The 22,835-nt window shown below is 38.2% G+C and overlaps 1 protein-coding gene across 5 annotated transcripts in view; it reads left to right on the top strand.

Moving 5' to 3' along the window:
• Positions 1-21,297, top strand: part of DPH6 (diphthamine biosynthesis 6) — a 197,082-nt gene extending 175,785 nt beyond the window's left edge. For all 5 annotated transcript variants that reach the window (XM_039378310.1, XM_039378311.1, XM_027736479.2 and 2 more), the window contains one exon: positions 20,969-21,297. In XM_039378310.1, coding sequence (XP_039234244.1) covers positions 20,969-21,084 — 116 coding nt within the window. In that variant the 3' untranslated portion in view covers positions 21,085-21,297. The remainder of the gene's footprint in view (positions 1-20,968) is intronic.
• The last annotated feature ends 1,538 nt before the right edge of the window (positions 21,298-22,835 follow it).

The following is a 22,835-nucleotide window of genomic DNA, read 5'->3' as shown; positions in this document are numbered from 1 at the left end:
GAATTATTTTCTTTAATTGTGTTCCAAATTTAAAATATCTTTTTTGTGATTCTTGTCTTGTTTTGGTTTGTTGCCAAAACCAGATTAACAAGTTCAGCATTAAAATCATCACCACAGAATCCCATACCTGTAGAGGGCAGTATGTGTGAAAGGAGGGAGCTCTCTAAACTGCAGATCGCAGTGATCCGCCTAAAAGTGTCCCCACTCCAGAGATTCAGTAGTTTGCTATATGAATGTCTTTTCTTTAGCACTCTTCTGTGGCTACACATCTCTGCAGGCTACAAGCATGACCTTCTGTAGTCATGCTGCTACTATTTGTTCATTCAACTATTAAAAACTCTTAGTTAAACCCCAGAATACAAGTGGCAACCCGTTCCACCAAAATCCTTTCCCCACCTCCCAGCTCTGCAATGTTTAATAAAATTCTGTGCCAGTAATCCTGTAAATGTAGGAAATATATCACTGTTAGTGCCTCTTGCTTTCAAAGGTTTACTTGGTGACACTTAATTAATAATTGCATTAGCTACAGCAGAGTCAATATATTAGTCTTACCTAGATTTGGTTATATAGGGCTAAATGTGCATATAGCTTACCTAACAGTGTGTGTATTAAGTGCTTGCTGCATAAAAAATTACTTTCTATGATGCATCCATTGAACTACATCAGCTACACACTGCCCACCAAATGTCACCACTGAGACTGCCCGTGACGTGCATTCCTTTGACAGATTTAAATAGATTCTTTTATTTTAATTAACCTGTCAGAGAAAGCTTCTTCGTTTCCAACACTTAAAATTAAACTTGGCCTAAAGACTAAATTTAGTCCTGCAGCCGTAAAAGATTTAAAGCCCAATCACTTTCACAAGGGTTTTGAAATGCTCTCTTGCAAGCATAAGAGGCAGATTACATAGTAGCACATCTGAGTAAGAAGCTTCCAGTTTATATTGTTGCTTTTCTGATTATAACTGTTTCTAATCTATTTCCTTTAAAACAGCTTCCAAGCTAGAATCACCGAGTGTCAAACTTCTGTATTCTAGACCTTTTTGAAATTAAACTCTTCTGAGCAATAGGAGTGACAAGGAAAGGTTCACTAGACAAAGACATTGTAATATTTCTTTAAATAATGCATGTCTAAATCATTCTGCTGCTACAACTGTTACATTTTAGCTTTATTGTCTTTTATGAACATCAATTAAATTTCCACTTGAAGCTGGTGTTTTGAGACTGGAAAACCATTCCAGAAGAATTTGAAATAGGAAGGATTAGCTGATCATTTAATCTAAAGGACTGTGCGATGAAGTTGTTTGCAGTAATAACTCATTTAATGAGAGGTCCATTTAAATTCCTTGTTGCTGTTATAAAAAAGAGTTATGTAACTCACAGTTGCCTGGACAGCTTGGATAAGATCAATTTTGTCTAACTACCTAAAAGAAGTTAACTGTTTTGTTTAACCTAATGACCTAGGTCCTTTGTGTTGGTTGACAGACACCTCCAAGGGACCCTTCATCCTATTTTAAAATGGCCTTAGTAATCTCTTGGAAAAGAGGGCCGTTTTTCATCAGATGTCTAGCTTTTAAAACATTAAATTACATGAGCACAATTCCATCCTAAATTTAAAACAAAATCTGTTGTTGGTGCAAACCACTGGTTCTGAATTTGAATTCTCCTATTTTAAAAATTGTGTTTATCACACTCATGACTAATATTAATGAATGTCTGTAAATTCTTGTAAAGTAGTCCTCCTAGATGCAATCAAGTCAGAATTAAAACAGTAATTTTCAATAGTGTGAATTGTGTCATTCATTTCATTGGACATATCATTTTAGTAGATCTGTGCTAAAACCTAAAGCTGTCGCTATAGATATCAGCCCTACTTAGTGTTCTATGTCTGATTCTTTTAGAGAAAAACTCAGCTAATAGCTTTATTCTCCATCTCAAACAGCCTTAGTGTTGTCTCTGTCATCTAGCTGCCACATTTCACAGCCATTCTGACTGCTTAAAAACTGTGTATACGTAAAAAATACCCAGGCCCTGAAAATGTGGCAGTAGTATAAATTACATTAATTTTACACTTGATTTTTCTATAGTATATCTGATTCTTTATTTTCTAAGGTTAAATAATATATTTCATTAAGGAGCTGCAGAATTCCAGGCATGAGAATATACTAGGTTTTGAGTTTAACATGCCTGTACAATTGATTTGTAACTATTTAATAGAAAAAAAAATAATTAAGTGTTATCACTTTTAGCTCATGATTATATTCAGCCTGTAAACTCCTTATTATTCATATGCAGAGGGATGTGTCCAATTATTAAGACCCCCAGGATTTGGTTGATAGAATAATCTGCATTTCTAAAGAAAAAATAAGCAGTAGGGTATTTAATTCTTAAAAGAAAAGTTGTGATGCACGTCAAAGAATCACTGACTTAGTTTTAAAAACAGTATCTGCAACTTGGTTGTCCATTGGCTGGTTCACTGCTATATCTGTAATGTACAGTCTTGATCTAATAATTGCTTATTATGCAGTTGTTTATCAGCTCATTTGAAACATCCTGAAATTCAGTCTAGCTCAGCAAATTGCTGTGCTTAAGGCATTTTTACATTCTAGGAAATTATAATATCCCCAGAAGGCAAAGAATTAATAATAAAAATCCTCTTTTGTAAAAGATTATCATAGCAGAGCAAATGGAGCAGATCTTTCCTATCTTAGTGCATTTAATATTCTCATTTTTTTCTACAAAATTTTGATGGAAAGACTATGTGGAGATCACTGTTTTATTAACTTGTTAAAAGATGAATTTACTGAACCAATGCAGCATATTGATTTGAGTGTCTGCTATATGGAAAAGCAGCAATAGTGATGGATGACTTCTGGACATTTCCATATGGAAGCTAGCTCATTCTTTAGACATTTTGTGATCTTGATTTATCTCTTCAGGCTGGCACTAAGGAGTTAATGATTAAAATTACAAGGAGGCTTTCTTGTTTATTACTTACAAGTTTTTCCTGCCTTCCAAATGATTTATTTTTAGTATGCCCACCCTTATTGAATACTTTGTAAAGGATTACAGATGCAAATCCACAGTTTGTCTCATTTTATTGGAAACAGTATTCTGGCCAGTAGATTTCTGGTTTGATAGGCACTATACAGAAATTAGAACACTACATGCAGCACATTTTTCATCGGTTCTCAAAAATTATTCAACTGATTAAGCGTGCAACCATCTCTGGAGTGGAGGAGCGTAATCTAGTTCATAAAATCATATAATACTATCATAAAGTCATATAATACTAATTGCTTGATCTAATTACCTTTATAGTTGCAAACATACAAAGGTAAATATCATAGCTAAGATATTTAAAGAGCAGGAGAAAGGTAGCAATCAAACCACACTGAGTTGCAATCCTCTAGGTACTTTTCTTGAAGTTTTTCAAATCCACAAGCATACCTGTCTTCAAAGTTTTATTTTTTGCTTTATATTTTGAGGAAAAAACTGGCTGCTTAATCTAGAAGTTCAATGCTGGTTTTATTTCCATTATTCATTTTGGCATTGCATGATCCAAGCATCAGATAAAAACCAAAGATCTCAGAGAGTATGCAGGCATCTGTGGTCCTTCACCCTATAAAGTGAGTGATCCATGCAAGCAAGGGCTGAAATTATAGCAACACAGTTCAGAAATTAATCTTCATATATCTACACTCTGGAAAAGTTTGCAAGTTTATTTCTCATCTCACTATGTTGTATCTCTTAGAGGTCCCATCCTTTCTATTAGGAACTCTTAATCATTTAAGCAAAGAGTCTTTTAATTAGTAACATTAAGACTACGCAGTTAAGTGTCTACAGGAACTAATTACGTATTTTTTGGGCCAAGCCATCAGAAATATCTTCTGAAGGTTTTTATCAAGCCTATCCTTAGATTCCATACCACAGATAATTGAAGTTTTTATCCTGAGTTTCAAAAATATTAATAATTACAGAAATGGAAATAGAAGTAAATTAGAAGTAAATGTAGCATTTCCGACAGTAAAATTTACCTCTGACATAAATTTAAATCACTATTTATTATTTTTATGTAAACTATCAGCAAAGGGGCTTTGGAAGTAGCAGACTTGTATGTTCTTGTGGATATACGGTGACCTACTTTGTAGACATGCACAGAACTGTGTCTTTAAAAGTATTTAAAGTGGGTCTCTAATGTAAAACATAATTTAAAAGAGTCTTATTGAAGGATGCATTGAAGCAGTATTTTTTACATAAGCCCTCATATATACTAAGGCAGTAACAATTATTCATCAAGCTATCTCAAAGCATTTCACAAAGACTAGAAAGTATTTCTTCTACTCTACAAAATGGAAGTATGAAATTCAGAGTTTAATTTTACAAAGCATCAAGTATTTCAGTTGCTTAGAAAGACAAAAATGAGACCCAAAGGTCCTGCCTAAGACTTAAGGAGACATGTGTCTTTACAGTACTGGAGCCTTGCAATATTAAATAAAGGATACCTTTATACATGCTCTTGAATTCAAAGAGGTTGACCAAGGTCTTACAGCAACTCAGTGGCTGAACTCGCAATGGCATTCCTGTCCCTTGGATCTTTATGCCAGGTCCTTTTCCCTCAACCATCACTTCATCAATGCAATGGCTGAAATGTGAGATCATTGTTTTATCTATACTAACATTGAAGTCACAGGTGAGGGGAACTGAATATGAAGAGGGTGTTCATCTGAGGAACTTTCACAAGATGAGCAGCATGCAAGTGAGTCAGAAGTGTTTTATGACACATTCAGAACCTGAATTACAGTTTCAGTAATCATCAGTTCCCCTTCTTTGCTGTCATTTCTTTATTTAATATATTGCATGGAAGAGACTTATCTTGCAAGTTTTATAAGCTTGCAATAAAAATATAACAACTGTTGTATTAAATTATTTAAGTTGTAAACCATTGTAAAAAGCAGAAAAAGTTATATCGATGTAGAGACAGAAAAAATTATTATGATGGAGTATAAAATATATTTTTCTGATTACTACAGAATTTTTGTCCAGTGTAGCATATTGTAAATCCTTGGCTGGCCTTAAGAATGAAACTGCATGTAGATTTTTGTAAAGAATTGTGGCAAGTGGTTTAAGAAAAATGAAGCTAAAATCAGGTATATAATTTAAAAACAAATCAGCAAAAATGTGACAGCAAAAGAAAAATATCTAATAGGTCAAAAGAGAGTATAGTGGCAAAGTGAAGGATCAATGAATTTAAAACTTCCAGATTTCCCCTGAGGGAAAGCTAGAATTCTGGAGGAAATGGATAACCAAATTTGTATTTTAAGCAACTAGATTATTATTTTATTCTTTTGTGCTATGCCTTACTAAAGAGATATGCCAATAACTCTGAATCTGGCTGTATTGATGTTAGTAGCATTTGAAAGTTCTAGATTTACCAAAATTGGTTGGTAAATTACAAACAGGAGGACATTTTCAGGAGGACACAAATATATTTAGCTGAAGTTCTATACATGATAAGATCTATTTAATTTTCCTTTCTTCTGCTTCTTTGCTCTTGGTAAGTCAAAAATGAAATTTATTAAATGATGATTAATCATCATCATCATTATCCTTTAGCATTGTCATTTCACCTTTTTATCTTACCAGATTCTTTAGGATTCTTAATGACCCCAAGTGTTCTTGTGGTAAGTTGTAGATGAGTTTTCTTTGCCCTGCAAAGTGATTTGGCAGAAATTCAGATCATATTTTGTTGCCTTCCTTTCTACCAACATGTGCTTTCTGCAAAAAAGAAAAAGAGGTGATGGCCTCATTCTAATGAATCATCCAAGCAGTGGTGTAATTGAAAAACTACCTTGCAAGAGAAGCCTTTTTAAAAGAAATGCCAACTCATTCAGCTACTGTAGAGTAGAAAATGCTGGTAAGACCACTCTAGTGGTGATGTTCCAGGTATGATTTCCCTGACAAGTTAATGCCCATGGCATAAAGTATGAGCATTGACCAAAGAGAGAGCTGTTTGGGCCTCTTAGCTTTACTTTAAAACTGACATCTCATCTTGAACAATTTATTTCCCTCTAGCTGTACTGCAATATTGTTAAAACCAGATCTCATACTGCACTTCACATCTTTAAAACAGAAGGAGGCACAAGGATAAATTACATTTCACTGTGCCTTATAGGCTGAGCCTCTGTTTGTGGAAAAGATAAAGGTCACCCTTCCATCACTTGCACTTCATGTTTCTTAAAAGTGGTTAAAGCATCACATACGTTTTTCTTCTGAGCATTTTCAATTTCATTAATCCAGTATCTCTTTGAGCTAAAATACTTCTTGATGGAAATGTGGCTTAAGGCTCCAGAAACAGAAATTCCTGTCAAAAGAACCAGTGTTCCAGCAGAGGAGCTGTCAGTGCTGCTGACTGACTGGTCACCTGTGGGTTCAGGCTCACCTGAAGGGTCTGGGAGCTGGGGGAACCTGGAACCCCTAAGCAACAGCTCAGATCTGGGCAGCTTTTCCATTTACTGCTGGCCGATGCTGTGTACTTTACCTGTCACACAAAATGCAAGAGTTAAGGAAAGCAATGCAGTTTATATAATCCCAAGAGGCATTTTCCAAAAGTCTTTTTTTTAAAAAACAGGTGTTTAGGACCATGTATTTTGGTGATGAAACATTCTTCTTTTTTTAAATATATATCTATGTGTGTAATAACTTAACTTTATTGCAGACATCTGTGATACACTGTGGTATAAAATATATAGCAGTGTTTAATAAGAAATCATAATACAATTAGATGTCTTATGATTGTATCTGCCCTGTGACAGATATAATAGACTATTTTGTCACAAAGTCCTCAGGTAACTTTCAGATAACCTGTAAACAACTTCACCTGTTGATGGTGGAAGAAGAGCAGAGGCCTCCAAGCAGTGAAATTGTTTAACAACAGAGCAGGCGGAACATGTACTGCACTGCTCTTCTGGGACTGTGATTTTAACTTCCAGAGATCCAAAAGCAGTCCAAAAAGGGTGATTGAGTTCTTTGCCCCTGTACTGTTGTTTGGAAGTGTCTCCACTTTGGTGTGCTTTCAAGAGAAGAGTCAGAATTTGGGGTCAGTTGTTGGCTCTTCTAGAAATTTTAACAAATCATGTAATTCTTGCACAATTTACTATGTCTCAGTTTCCTACCTCTCCTGTGTTCCTTTTCAGCTCTCAGGTTTTTTGTGTTGATGGTAAACTTTTGGTGGTAGACTTGGTGATGGTATTTATAAATTATCACAGAATGAAACAGGTTGGAAAAGACCTCATCGAGTCCAACTCATGACCCAACACCAACCTGTCAACTAGACGATGGCACTAAGTGCCACATCCAATCTCTTCTTAAATACCTCCAGGGGTGGTGACTTCACCACCTCCCTGGGCAGCCCATTCCAATGTCTGATCACTCTCTCTGTAAAGAATGTCTTTCTAATGACTAACCTAAACCTCCCCTGGCAGACCTTAAGACTGTGCCCTCTTGTCCTACTGCTGCTTGCCTGGGAGAAGAGACCGACACCCTCCTCACTCCAGTCTCCTTTCAGGTAGTTGTAGAGAGTGATGAGGTCTCCCCTGAGCCTCCTCTTCTCCAGGCTAAACAGCCCCAGCTCCCTCAGCCTCTCCTCATAGGGCCTGTGCTCCAGCCCCTTCACATCAGCCTCGTTGCCCTTCTTTGGACACACTCCAGCATCTCAACATCCTTACTAAATTGAGGGGCCCAGAACTGAACACAGGACTCAAGGTGTGGCATAACTAGTTCTGAGTACAGGGGAAGAATCACTGCCCTGGTCCTGCTGGCCACACTATTCCTGATCCAGGCCAGGATGCCATTGGCCTTCTTGGCCACCTGGGCACACTGCTGGCTCATGTTCAGCTTCCTGTTGATTAGAACCTCCAGGTCCCTTTCTGCCTGGCCACTCTCCAGCCACTCTGTCCCCAGCCTGTAGTGCTGCAGGGGGTTGTTGTGGCCAAAGTGCAGGACCCAGCACTTGGTCTTGTTAAACATCATACCATTGCATTCAGCCCATTTATCCAACCTGTCCAAGCTGCAGAGCCCTCCTACCCTCCAGCAGATTGACACTGCCCCCCCCCACTTGGTGTCATCTGCAAATTTGCTAATGGTACACTCAATCCCCTCATCCAGATCATCAATAAAGATATTTAACAGGACTGGGTCCAACACTGATCCCTGGGGGACACCACTGGTGACCAGTTGTCAACTGGATGCAGCACCGTTCCCTACCACTCTCTGGGCCCAGCCCTCCAGCCAGTTCCTAACCCAGCAGAGAGTGCCCCTGTCCAAGCCACGGGCTGCCAGCTTTTTCAGGATAATGCTATGGGATATGGTGTCAAAGGCTTTGCTGAAGTCCAGGTAGACACATCCACAGCCTTCCCCTCATCCACCAGGTGGGTCACCTGGTCATAAAAGGAGATCAGATTGGTAAGGCAGGACCTGCTATTAATTATTAATTAGGCTATTAACAACTTCAAGTTAGAGCAAAAATTACTTGCATCTCAGATCACTATGTGGCCAAGTTTCAGACCCTTTTTATTTTTCATTTTTCTGTTGGTTGGCACAGCCGAATGACTCTCCCAGCCTCCTGTTCCCAATTTTGTAACAAGCTAGGAGCTCAGATTACACAGGAAGCACTAGCAGTGCTTTTGGTCCTTGACTGTAGAGAGTAAGAGGGTACTGATATCTTGGGTCACTGCCATACAGGATAAAAATCCAATTAATGTAAATCTGCCAGATGAAGGGAAGGTAGTAGTGTGGCTGTCAAGAGCCACAAACTTCTGGGTGGTTGACCAGCAACCTCTAGCAGCAGAATTTCTCCATTAAAACAGAAGTTGAGTTTTGTTACACCTCTAAATACTGGTCTACCCTTTCTTTTAGCCTGCTCTGGCTAATTTTGCATAAGTTGGCAGTTGCAGCAGTAATGAAATTTTAATCATTTGTTGACTTGGGACAAAAAGCAGTGAATGCCATGACCACTCTTTGTACATATTCCAGGCAGCTTTGATTAAACTGTGCTGTGAAGCCAGACCTGGATCAATGAGTGATCTTCATCAACCTAATAATGTATTTAACATGTTTGGTACACTTGTATCTGTTACAATACACTGCTTACATTAGTGCAGGAGATTGATTTAAAACTTCAGAGTTCTTTACAAGGATAACCATTAGAAATAACCTCATTACTTTGCAGGATACTATATATAAATATGTAATCTACTGTGCAAGCTCCTCAGCAGGTATAAATTAACACAGCTACAATCTACAGCTGTTGAGAATCTGGCCTAGAAACTGAAAACAATTATTCCGTCAGTATTATTTTAAATAATCGCAACTTAACTTGACATAAAGCAAGGACCATATGATCTTCTGTGTACCCAGTCTAAAGATGCTTACCACAACATCTTTTAGAAAGCTTTTGTATTATTTGTAGACTAAATTCTCCTACCAGCAGATGCATGTGGTGTCCTCTAGTTACATAAACATCTCTTCATGGTCAGGCCTTTTGGATGATGCACTGTGTCCAATGAGATATTTCTTAAACCTATTGGTTTTGGAGGCTATTTAGCAGACTTGAATAAACGAACAAATGTGGAAGCTACACCAAACATATCATTTGGGGATGTCAAAGCACTTAACAAACATTGTTATAACCAAGTCCATGTGTAACCACTGAAGGACATATTTGCTTCAGTATGTCTCATGACAGCTTCTTAAAAAATATACTTAAGTGAATTTAACACTTGTGAAAGGTGCCAGATTGACAGGCTCTAGAGATAAAAGTTCTTGAATTACCAGCAGGCACAGCTGAGCTTCCCACACACACTGCCCCACCAGTGTCCCCAACTCTACCTGGAGGGCACAGCAACCAACTGTCCTACAGCTTGCAAATCTGCGCCATCTCGTGCTCTTGGACTATGGGCCAAGAGTCAGTAGCTGTAATGTGACCTAAGGGTAAAAAAGCAAGTTCCATAATTACTGCACAGGTGCTGTTGCAGTTGATCATTTTCACACCAAATTTTCAATTAATCTGGAAAAAAAAATAAAGAAAGTACATGTTTATCTGATTCAGAGTGTGTGAGCCCCTAGCGAATCCTGTGGTTCTGTCTGCCCACATAGGCACATTCAGGTGACTGTATGAGCGAACAAGTGCATACACATACTGTGAAGTGCATTCTTAGATGCCTTTTGAAAAATGGGTCCTTATTGTTTTCCTTGTTTGTAATAATCTTTCTCCATTTATAACTCATCCCTGCTTGGTGTCATTACAGCCCATCTTCCCCAGAGACTCTGGACACAGCTGGAGTACAAATTCAGTAACCATCCACCCCATAAAGAGATTGGATCATTACAGCATTGAAAGATAGCACACAGGGAAAAGAGCCTTATGATCTTTGCACTCTATCATGGTTTTAGAAAAAGCACAAGTTCTTCCCTGAGTGATTGCACTTGGAAAGTTCAGTCCTCTGTTCCCTTTGAAATTATATTTAGACTTCACTGCGAGTACTGGAAGGGCATGCTTAAGTGTTTCCTTATTTAGTGCAGAAGGTTAATGACATCTTAAACAAAAGTGCACATTTATAACCTTGTATAGGCCAATTCTCAATCTGTATCTAGGACATGGCTAAAAACAGAACACTGGAAAACACAAAGTGATGAGTTTTCATGTTCTGCTATTTTCTAAGCTGTAGCTGTCAGCTTGGACGAATTATTCTGGAAGCTAAATCTTAATTCTTTCTACTGAGAAACATCTATAACTAATGTGCAGGGGAGCTCAGCAATGTTTGTTTATCTTTTAAAGAGTCACATTTATTTCTGCAACTTGCCATTGATGTGCATGATAACATACCTAACTTGACTGGTACTGTGTGCACTTTGGAGGTAACTTCTGTATATCCAGAGAGAGTTAGATGGCATATAATTGTCTTAGGGATGGCATTTGGGATTGAAATTGTAATTGGTATAAATATCAGTATATTTGATGATTATCATTGCCTTACTTGCTTGCCTCCTCATCATTTCCGGTGCATCTGTCACACTGTACAACTTTAGGAAGACTCCATACCAGCCTAAGTTCATATTATACCTAAGATGAAGTTTAGGTTTCAAAATTTGAGAGGAAGTTCAAGAGAGAATGTATACTTGGAAGAGGATGTTTTAAGATGGTAGTGTCCATGAACTCTGCTTGAATATGTTGCTTCATCCAGCCTCAGTTCTTTTGTGCAGGCTGTCTACTAAAAAAAAAAGACCATTTTTGGTCATCTTCTTTTTCACAGATTTGGTCTTTTTAGTACTGGTTTCATGTTTTATACACCTTAGTTTCAAATACTCAATGTAGCTGAGTAAGGTTTTCTTTTGGGCTGGGTTTTTTTTGGTCTGCTCATATTTGTGTAGTACCGCAATGGCATTTTCTTTTCATTCATTTTATTCCACAGTTCCTAATCTATGTTCCTAATCTGTTATGTTATAAATTCTGCTTCCATGTGCTACTTTTTACCTGCCAGTGCTACTAATCTTTTTCATCAACCACTTTTTTAATATTTTTGAGCTAGTAAGTGGCCTATTGCTTGCAAAAAGACAAAAGGCTTCTCTTTTCTGCTAATAAGAGGAGAGGAGGGGAGTGCCAGCGACCTTCTCTTACAGAATGACAATACTCCCCTCCCACAAAAATGCAGAGAATAGAAATAGATGTTTACCAGTTTTCCCAAGACGCACAGTATACTAGGGCACCACTGAAAACATTATTTAGAAGCAAAGGCTTCCTAAAGCTCACCTACCACCTTCTGAAGTTCTTTCTCAGTTCATTAGTTCAAAAAGTCTTTATAGATGTAAAGTATTGCTTTAATTTTGTTTTAAAAAGGCAAGAAATTAGAATTCCTTATTAGGGAATGATAGGAGAGAGGTTCTTTCATGAGTGAGTAAAACAGAAGCCTTCAGAAGAATACAAAGGGGTTAGTTCATTCCCATCTTCATGTAAATTGAATTACAGGGTTTAGTAAGTGAAACGGATCATAAGATAAACCCCGCAGAGTCCAGAAAGCACTAATTAACACCCACAGTGAGTAACTTTTCTGAAATTGGTCTTTAATCAAACTTTGCTCTGCAAACAAAACAAGTTATTGTGGCAGCTTGATAAAAGAGATGCATCACCAAGGCTGACAGGCCCACAATCAAACCAGCACTAAAAATAACTGTTTTGTCTACTAATTTTCTTTCAGATGCTAAAAAAAAATGCATGAGCTACAGTCTAAAAAAACTTGCATAGTTACTCAGCCAAGTGACTCAGCTCTAGAAAAGTGAGGTTCCTGTAAATGTTAATACCCTCACTGATTATGAGACCTTTTTCCTTCCCACACCCTCCTGTTGAAACAGAGGAACAGCAGAGAGCATTGTGAGGCTGGGAGGGGAAGAGACAGTTTCTGGATTCCTTCAGAGTTGGTCATTTGATGCCAGCTGTCCCTCTCCTCTTGCTGCTAGTGGTGCAGAGTTCAAGCATCCTGACTGACTAACTAGTGTGGATTAAAATAAGCCAATCACTCATCTTTCTTTTATCTCCCATGAACAGTAAGGTCTATCTATGGCTGCTGTCTTTCGCAACTTCTACTCACTTAATCTGAGAGCAGGAGTTATCAGTAAGACATGCAGGGAAACACAGCTCATTTTCCTCATTTCCTTTCATCTGCTTAGCTGTAGGAAGAGTTGCTAGAACTCCTGTGGGTACCCATCCAGCCTACAGCAACTTTTATTATGTTTTCACTGTTTCCTCCTTAAAAGCATTGCTAGAACTGTTTCTGTCCGGTCTGAGATAGATTCCAAAGGGACAAGAAGTCCACTGCATAAACAGGACTAACAGTAAAATATAACAGAGTACTAGTCTTCCCCTTATAGCAGATTTTTCTCTTAGCACAAAAAAGACATGGACCTGTTGAAGTAGGTCCAGAGGAGGGCCACAAAAAATGGTCAGAGGAGTGGGACACATCTCCTATGAGGAAAGGCTAAGATAGCTGGGGTTATTTAGCTTGGAGAAGGCTTTTTGGAGAGATTTTTTTGGCCTTTCAATATGTGCAGGGAGCTTATCAGAAAGATGGGACAGACTTTTTCATAGGACAAGGAGTAATGGTTTTAAACTGAAAGAGGGTAAATTCAGACTAGACATAAGGAAGAAGTCTTACAGTGAGGGTGGTGACAGACTGGAAGACATTGCCTAGAGAGCTAGTAGATGTGCCATCACTGGAAACTTTCAGGGTTAGATTGAACGGGCCTCTGAGCAGCCTGGTCTGGTTGAAGACACCCCTGCTCGTTGAAGACACCCCTGCTCTTTGAAGGGGGATGGACTAGAAGAGCTTTAAAGGTCCCTTCTAACTCAAACTATTTTATGATTGTATGATTTCACTTACTGAATGCTCCATTGGGTGAAGTTTTACCCTATTTTGTATCTGTGCGTTCAACTCACAGTATTTTATGTCCAAAGTGACAGAGTCCTATCAGTCTGGATCCTAATAACCACATCCTTCACAGAAGAGGTTGCAATCATCTGAAATGGCTCTTCTGTTTTAGGGACAAGCTGAAAGAGGATGGCTAACATTTGCTTTAGTGCTTTCAGTACAGGTTGTATTTTCACCTGTTATGTGATCACTTGAAAAAGACATTTTCATTGTCACAACTAAAACTAGTTTAGTATGAGAAGAAAGAAGTCCACCAGTATAGATGGGTCCATAAATTGCAATACAAACTGAAATGTAATGTGATGAATTCTTGGAGACAGGTTTTTATGAAAGATTGTTTGCAAATACAGACATGCAGATCTGAGTGGCAACTTTGGCATCTGACCAGGCATGTGTTTGTAGAGACTTGAGTTCCAAATGCAACTACAATTCCCTCTGTAATTTCTTTTTTTTTTTTTTTTTCATTTTGGGGTATGTATACTTTACAAATAGGCCAGAAACAGTAAATTTGGGGTTTTTCTGAAGTCTAAAATATGCTAGTTACTTTTTAATTTTTTTGAAAAAATGTTACTGTGTATTTACCATTCAGCAGGAAAGCTCATTCATCAGTTGTTCACATTGAAAGAAAGGAGACAAATCTAGATACAGCTTAAGAAATGTCCACCACATGGATTATGCTTTGAATGTAATGTAGAAAAGAACACAAGTTCTTTTATAGTCACATTTTCAAAGACTGGTTTAGGAAATCTCAGGTTTAAAGCCGTTTCACAGCCTTATCCAAACTCATACTGGTCATTTGTCTCATATATCATGGCTATATTCCACTGCAATTCAAAGCAGCTGCTTAACTTGTATTCAGATAAATATCCCAGGCCAGAGTGACTGAAATGCATCATCAGTATTGCATGAAGGAGCTTATATCATCTCTATAGCTCTGCCTAATCTGGGCTGCAGAAAGGTTCCACAGAACTCCCTTTGTTATCAACAAAAGTCAGTTACGCCCTGACCATCATTAGAAGTAGGCAAATCATCACTATCTTATATTATAACTAAGTAGTCAAAGACAGCCTGCAACTCACTCAAAACCAGAAGGACCAAGGTAAAGCAGTGTAATAACCAGGATAAAGAATCAGAAGTGGGTGACTTCAAAGCAAATTCCAGTTCCATCCCTTTAAGTTTATTTATTGTTAATTTCCCTCTTTTTATGCATATGAATGTTTCCCACTTGGCAAAAAAATCAAGACTGACTTCAAATTTTATAATTTCGGAATAAATTTATAAAAGCATTGAATAATGCATCTTTGACCTATTTTCCCTGCAACTGGTAGGCTCTCAGCATTTTTTAAGTTGTAGCTGATATGTGGAAACACAAATATTTACAACATGTTGCCTCCATTTTTCCTGTGGGCAGAGCAATTTTGAAAACGTGGTCCCTTAATAGCACAATGACCAACATGAAATAATGTCATCAAGAACAGTAACAAAAAGCATAAGGTACCATATGACAAACCAAGTATTTGTGCAAAATGTCCACGTTATTGTCATTTAAAATCTTCACAGCCACATCAAAACAATCAGTGCAAAATCATATTTTGTAGACTTCCTTTTATATTCCAACAGTATATTCCTGTTTACAGGGCTTGGTTTTGTTTTGGACAGAAAGGCATTAATTGCAATGAAGCAAGCAAATTGTACAGGTTTTGTTTCAAAATCTTATATTCCACTACATCATTTTATATTAAGAAAAATATGGGGAAAATGCTGAACTGTAAAAACAGACAATATTTTAAAGCACAGTTTCTTTCCTTCTTGTTTAAGAAAGGGGGGGCCTCCCATTCCTTGTGTTTCACTTTTTCATTGCATTGCCTGACCATTTAAGGCAGAGGCTTGTTCCAGACAGCTTTAATTAAACTATGCTGGGAAATTGTATATAGATCAATGGAAATGATCCATTACAAGCTAATCATGTATTTAACAGTGTTCAGTACAGTTCAGTCACCTTCTAACATTTCTATGGCTTTACATTCATGTGGCAAAGCCCTGAATGTGTATATGTATTTTTAATCCATCTCATTAGTGACCATATGCTTTGGCTTCAAGGGAGACAAGAACTGTCTGCAATCTGCCAGGGATTTGGGGACATCAATAATTTGTGAATAGTCATGTTGGTACTGGTCGAAGGGTTAAGTGTTCTGCACACCAGGGGCAGATCTTTTGGGACTGGAACTCTTAGTCAAATGTTAGGAACCTGATCCCCTGTGATGATGCATCTTTTCAAAGTACATGCTGCATGTCAGATCTCCACAGCAGAAGCAGTGGCGCTTTTTTAGCTCAGGGATTTAAAAACCTTCTCTAAGCAATGTAACAATATCTTCTGGTTAAAAAGTGAACGAAAGATAGTAGTAATATGAAAGTGATTTTTTATATACTAGGCAAAATGTGATCTTCCTCTTTGTTACCATTTTCCCTTTCCATATGAGCTATTAGATTACTCCTCCCCTGCAGATATACAATGAAGCAAGAGTATGGCAGCAATAACAGGGGCCTGGTTTTGAAAACATATGTGGATTCTGTGGCCTCACCTGATACTGCCTAAATCCTACTAATGACAGCAACAATGTAAAAATCATCTTCCTAATCATTTGGAATGACCCTTTAGGAGCTCTCAGGACACTGTTCTTTCTTAGTGTGAAAGCACCTTTTAAAAACAATAGCTGACAGCCTTAGTTTGTACCATGTTATATGGAAGGGCTGCTAAGTCAGCATAAGAGACCATCGAACTGTTGATCTCAGTATCCTGTCTTTACAGAGAAATGGCAAAAATAAATGGTAATACCAGAAGACTTAGAATTATTTTTGTTCATTTTAAGTTTTAGTTATGTCCATATCCCTCAGCTGTACCCAGGTCAAAACAAAAATGCATAGCAGTGCAGGAAGACACTTCGTATCTCCCTGAACTTCTGAGGATCCTTTGGGAGCAGGGGGATTCATCTTACAGGATGAAGCTCGCTTGCTTTCAGCAAATTTCATGTAGTTATAAACACAGAATCATAGAATGGTTTGGGTTGGAAGGGACCTTAAAGATCATCCACTTCCAAACCCCCTGCCAGGGACACCTTGCACTAGACCTGACTGCTCAGAGCTCCATCCAACCTGACCTTTAACACTTCCAGGGATGCGCCATCCACAGTTTCTCTGGGCAACCTTTTCCAGTGCCTCACTACTCTCACATCAAAGAATTTCTTCCTAATATCTAATCTAAACCTACTCTTTATCAGTTTGAATCCATTCCCCCTTGTCCTGTCTTTACATGCTCTTGTGAAGTCCTTCTCCATCTTTCTTGTAGGCTTCTCTCAGGTACTGGAAGGCAGCAATTAGGTCACCCTGAAGTCTTCTCTTCTCCAGACTGAAAATCCCAATTTTCTCAGCCTTTCCTTGTACAAGACGTGCTCCATCTCTCTCATCATCTTGATGGCCTCCTCTGGACTCACTCCAGCAGATCAATGTCCTCCCTGTGCTGGGGACGCCAGAGTTGGATGCAGTACTCCAGTTGGGGTCTCACCAGAGTAGAGTAGAGGGGCAGAATCACCTTGACCTGCTGACCATGCTTCTTGTGATGCAGCTCGGGATACAACTGGCTTTATGGGCTGCAAGTGCACATTGCTGGATAATCTCCAACCTCTCATCCACCTGCATCCCCAAGTCCTGCTTGGCAGGGCTGCTCTCAATCTGTTCATGTCCAGCCTGTATTGATACTGGGGGTTGCCCTGACCGAGGTGCAGCACCTTGCCCTTGGTCTTATTAAACGTCATGAGATTCCCATGGACCCACCTTGAGCTTGTCCAGATCCCTCTGGATGGCATCCCATCCTTCAGGTGGTGTGATCAACCACACCACTCAGCTTGGTGTCATCTGCAAATTTGCTGAGGGTGTACTCGATCCCTCTGTCTATGTCATTAATGAAGATATTAAATAACGCTGGTCCCAACATAGACCCCTGAGGGACACCACTTGTCACTGATGTGACCATCCAACCAATTCCTTATCCATCCAACAGTCTACCCATCAAATCCATCTCTCTCCAATTTAGAAAGAAGAATGTTGTGGGGGACCATGTCAAAGGCTTTGCAGAAGTTCATATAAATGACATCTGTATCCCTTCCCTTGTCCACTGAGAGAGTCATTCTATCATAGAAGGCCACTTGGTTAGTCAGGTAGGACTTGCCCTTGGTGAAGCCATGCTGGCTGTCTCAAATCACCTCCATCTTCTCCATGTGCCTCAGAAGAGCTTCTAGACAGATGTGTTCCATGACCTTCCTAGGCACAGAGGTAAGGCTGACAGGTCATAGTTCCCAGGGTCCTCCTTTCTACCATTTCTAAAGATGGGTACAATGTTTCTGTTTTTCCAGTCACCTGGGACTTCACCTGACTGCCAAGACTTTTCAAATATCATGGCATGTGGCTTGGCAACTACATCCACCACTTCCTTCAGGACACTGGGATGCAACTCGTCACATCCCATAGACTTATGTATCTTCAGGCTCTTGACCTGCTCATGTCTGTTCTTCAAAGACAGCTCTTCACACTCAATACAACTCTCGATGTAGAGGGCAACCTCTCCCCCTCTCTTTCCTCTCCTGTCTTTTCTGAACAGCCTGTAGCCATTGATAGCTGCATTCCCATCATGGGATTCATCCCACCAAGTTTCAGGAATGGCAACAAGGACATAACTTTTCAGCAGCATGGTGTATTCCAACTCCTCCTGTTTATTGTCCATGCTTTGTGCACTGGTGTAAAGGTACCTCAGCTGGGCTGTCAGCTATGGTACCTTCTCAGAGGAATGTCCCTTAATTCCTTTGAGATATTTCGTTGGTGTTTCCCTGTTGGCTTCTGTTGCCTCAGGAGTCCCTGGCTGGTCTCCATAAGACTGCGAGTGTGATGCTTGTAGCTAGCAAAATTAATGTGGAACGTCACAGGAAATGAAAACATGCACGATGCACACCACCTGTTTGTTGCCTGAGAATCAGCTGGTTTTCCTTTCACTTTAATAAACATTTTGTATCAGGGCAGATTAAATAACTCTAAAACTAATAGCAGTCATATATATAACACACTCACTGTAAACCTCTGTCCATTACTTGTTTTCACTTTTATCAGCCTTTATAACTACGGCGTGCAACTGAGCAAGCATTTCCATAAGTGATATAAAGGAAAGATGGTTTTGAAATCTTTGTATTTGAATAGTTATATACTTCAGAAAACACTCATGACTGAGGCTCTGCCTAAAAGCACAATTTGAATGAGTGAAAAAAACATAGATAGTGTCTTTATTAGTGTCTCACCATTAAAAATATACAATTAGTATTGGAAGATTTGGAGTAACTTATTATAGCAGGTAAAATATATAGCTGTCAAATTTTTGGTTGTGTCAGCTATAATTACATAGGTTGCCACAGATTTACTAATCGTGCATTGTCTTCTGTGAGACAGAGTACAATGTTACTGTTTTAGATGACTCAGTCTGCTTTTCAAGGGAAATTTACATGAGCAAACTTTTATCCATAATTTTTAAATGTATGCATGTCTAATTTAGACTGTTTTCATATCAAACTATTTGATTTGAAAGTACAGTAAAATATTTAGAGACATATGTCCCAGATTTTCATTCACATTTCATTTATACATGTAGGCACTGGCAATAGAAAAGGCAGTGGTCTTTAGGAAAGGTGGCTCTTTCTGACTGGCAACCAAGTCCACTAGGGAATGTTCAAATGTAAATATTTACAGCTATTTTGGCCACCTCAAAAATCCAAAAGAATGGAGTTCTATTTTCAGATAGCCCCACTTTCAGATTCTCCCTTTGAAAAGAATATCTGGTCTTTTAAGCCTGTGTAAAAGGTTAAAGACAAAAATTACATTTTCACAATTTTAATTGATGAAAAAAAGGAAATGTAATTTTAATAGGGTGGAATGCATGACTTTTTGAGGTGGCTTGCCTTTACCCCTTCCACTTAATGCCATTTGAGCTAGAATAGCCATACAGTTTTCTGAAGTCAAAGCTTAGAATAAAAATGCTAGTTGATGTTTAATTATTGGGTCACTGCTGAATATCTGTAATATAAAGACTTAGTCCCTTTTTACACACCATATGAAGGAGTCCTTTGACCTTTGAAGTGACTGTTGACCTTTGGGTCATCCACGCGTATCTTCACCTCCAATGTCAGTGATGTTAATACAAAAGGAAGTCAGCAGAATTTCAGAAGACTGGTACTGTCTTAGCAGTATTTTGTTGGTAGCACTGCCATTATTACATTTTATGCTACTGCTGCCAGATAAAAAGAGAGAAGAGTTTTGGCTTCAGTGAATACAATTGCAAAATTCCTGTTTTATCCTGTATGAGGTAACACTTTGAACTGCCTATTCACAGTTTCACAGGCAGTGACACAAAAAAAAAAAAAGCTCTGACAGTCTTCAAGTTCTGCCCTCTTTACACCCTCTCTAGCCAAGATTGCTTAGTGTTATAAAGAATTGCCATAATCACAGAAGCTGCTGACAGAAATAACTTATTGCAACAAAAACCCATGCAGGCCATACCTTATCATTAGGAAACTGTCTTTTGTAGGGTCATTCAAAGGGTTTTCGGTAGTCTTCTTTAGGGTTCTGTGTGGCTTGATTTCTAGCATGTTCACTGAGGCTGCAGCATGACCAGAAACGTCTTGATACTGAGTTTAAATTTTCCATTCTTTAGTTTTCTTCCATATTCTAATTAGGTCTTCTCAATTATTAATTCAGTTCCCATAATGGACTTTTAAATTTCTGAACTTCTGCCACACATACCAGTCCCCTTAGAACTCCTTGTAGCCAGATTCTGTATTTTTAGCAGTTTGAATCTTACTGTAGTTCCAGATATGCAGTCATGTATGTTGCCATTTCTGGACTTCCTCCATTGTCTCTTTAACATGGGATGCTTCCATTGATTTGAAATAAAAATCATGTTCATAAAGTTTTTTAAAATGGCCCATTTTAACTTCTAGTAGATTGCTGCGCTGCAGTGGGATTTGAGAGAAGAATTTCATTTACAGGCAACTATGTGCCGATCACCCAAATACCAAAAATGACAAAGAACTGAATTTCAACATCCCTTCAGCTATTTTTACTACCTGCACGTAGTTTCAGCTTGCTCTATTGGTAATCAACAAACCACTCGCTCACTCAAGGTTGAAACATGCATTTAACCGTTTTGCTGAATTCTCACCTTAGGCAACATGTAAAATTAATCTCAAATTAGTCGACAAGGAGATGGGAGATGATAATTGTTCCTTCTATATAAAGTGAAAATTTAAGAGTTGCATTTCACTTCCTTTTTTTTTTTTTAATTGCTACCCCACAATAATTTTCAAAAAAATATTTAGAAATCATTTGTAAGAGACAGGACACAATAGAAAATAAGACAAAGAGAATTCATTAATTGTTTCATTTCTATTTTAGGACTGGAAGGATACCTTGAAAAATATCTGAAAGAGAAGGCCCCAGCTCTGATTTTAGTACCTGTGGTGGATTTACCTGGCAAGGAAGTTATTCATATGATATGCTGGCTAAGCTAGCAGTTCAAAAGAGATGAGCTGATGTCAAAACACACATACATTCCATGCAGGAGAGAACAAAGAAAAGAGTCAATACTAACTGTGTTGGATACTTTCATGAAGCAATATTGTTTGATTTAAGCAAAGTCGTATTTAGCTTGTTAATGATGCCTCATTATATGTGACAGAGTCAGGTTTGTATGAAGAATAAAGGTTTCATTTAAAAATAATGTACTTCTTTCTCATTTATTTTTAAATGTCTACAGGTAATAGCAGGTGGCTCTTGGGAGATGCAGTTGATCAGATCACATCAGCTCTTTTGTTTTGTATATTTAGGCCTGGTTACAATACACTGATTATAACTTCAGATCATTTGGATGGAAGTGAAACCAGAATATTACCTCCAATATGGTTTTAAAGACTGGATTCCTTTCAATTCTATGTTGAATATACTCACTTCAGGCCAACTCATGGAAACCTTATTTGTGGCCAAATTTTAGCCATTTTCTAGCACAATAGAAGAATTATTCAGAGGAGTATTCAGGATGCATATTTTACAGAAACAAATAATGGAGATGCTGGCCAGACAGTAGGATTTGCCATCCTGCTTTCTGAGGCAGGGGTATCTTTGTGCTTTACATCTGGTAGACAGCTCTTATTAAAGAGCTACCAATATTCAGGAAGTTACCAGTATTCAGAGCTACCATAAAAGCAGGGCTTCAGTCTTCTCCAGAAAATCAACAGGAGTTTTACCACTGCTTTTACTAAAACCGACTCAGACACACAGCTCCTATCAATTTCATTGCCACTGATATTTTACTCATTACATAAGGTCAATACAAGATAGAAAGCCTTTTGCACTGTAGAGAAATCTTACTTTCAGAAAAAGGCTATAAAATTAAACTTTAAAGAAAGAGTATCAAACTTTGCCTTGCCTATGTTCTATATCTGTATGTTCTTACTGCTTCTCTTCCAGTGTGTGAGCACTGGAGCACTCTTGCAGTAGCATATAACTGAGAAGACAGCTGCATGGTAGTAAGTTTATATTGAGGTAACTAAGAGGTGGAGTTAGCATTCTGGTTTAATTTTCTTACCCACTACCAGAAATGCACTTGGCTGCACCTGAAATGAAACAAGTGACTAAAAATAAGATCTTCCTCTGTTAGAAGCGTTGCATGGCCAGCATACTATGCTGATCAATATTTGAAATTAGAGACTGTTAAATGTTACTGTTCCTTACTATTACATCAAGTAATATAGCAGAGATGCCATGTTCTTTAGTAAGAATTACTTTTTTCACAGGTCTTCAAATATTTTTTGAAAGGGGAAGGCAAAGAATGCCTGTTATATAACAGTGTATAAATACATGTATGTATTAAATTTCTGAAGGAAAAAAGGATGAACCTGTTAACAATTCATTAGTTGATTAGTATTCGGTATCATTTTTATGTTAGACTTAAAACATATTTGATCCTTGTTCTTTCCCACAATCAAAAGAGGGCTTGTTAATACCTGTGTGTGCCTGGTTTATTTCAATTCTACTCTTTTAGAAGGCTAAATCGTTTTCTCACTTCTCCCTGGAAATACTTTATTTCTGTCACTGTGGAGTGCTCATGGACCAGAGACCCAAGCTGGACTGAATCAGAAGAGAAGGAGATGTACTTTCAGAGAGATAAGGATGAAGTTTAAGTTCTCATTGATACATATAGAAACCAAAGAGATGGCATAAGTTTGACTTTGTCTTCTGTAGCAGTCATTGTTTTCATTATGAG

This window comes from Pipra filicauda, unplaced genomic scaffold (assembly GCF_003945595.2).
Source record: "Pipra filicauda isolate LSUMZ 115617 unplaced genomic scaffold, ASM394559v2 scaffold134_size1991817_pilon, whole genome shotgun sequence".
In the NCBI taxonomy this organism is placed as follows: domain Eukaryota; kingdom Metazoa; phylum Chordata; class Aves; order Passeriformes; family Pipridae; genus Pipra; species Pipra filicauda.
Note: the sequence above shows the minus strand (reverse complement) of the source record. Positions and strands in the feature narration are given on the sequence as shown.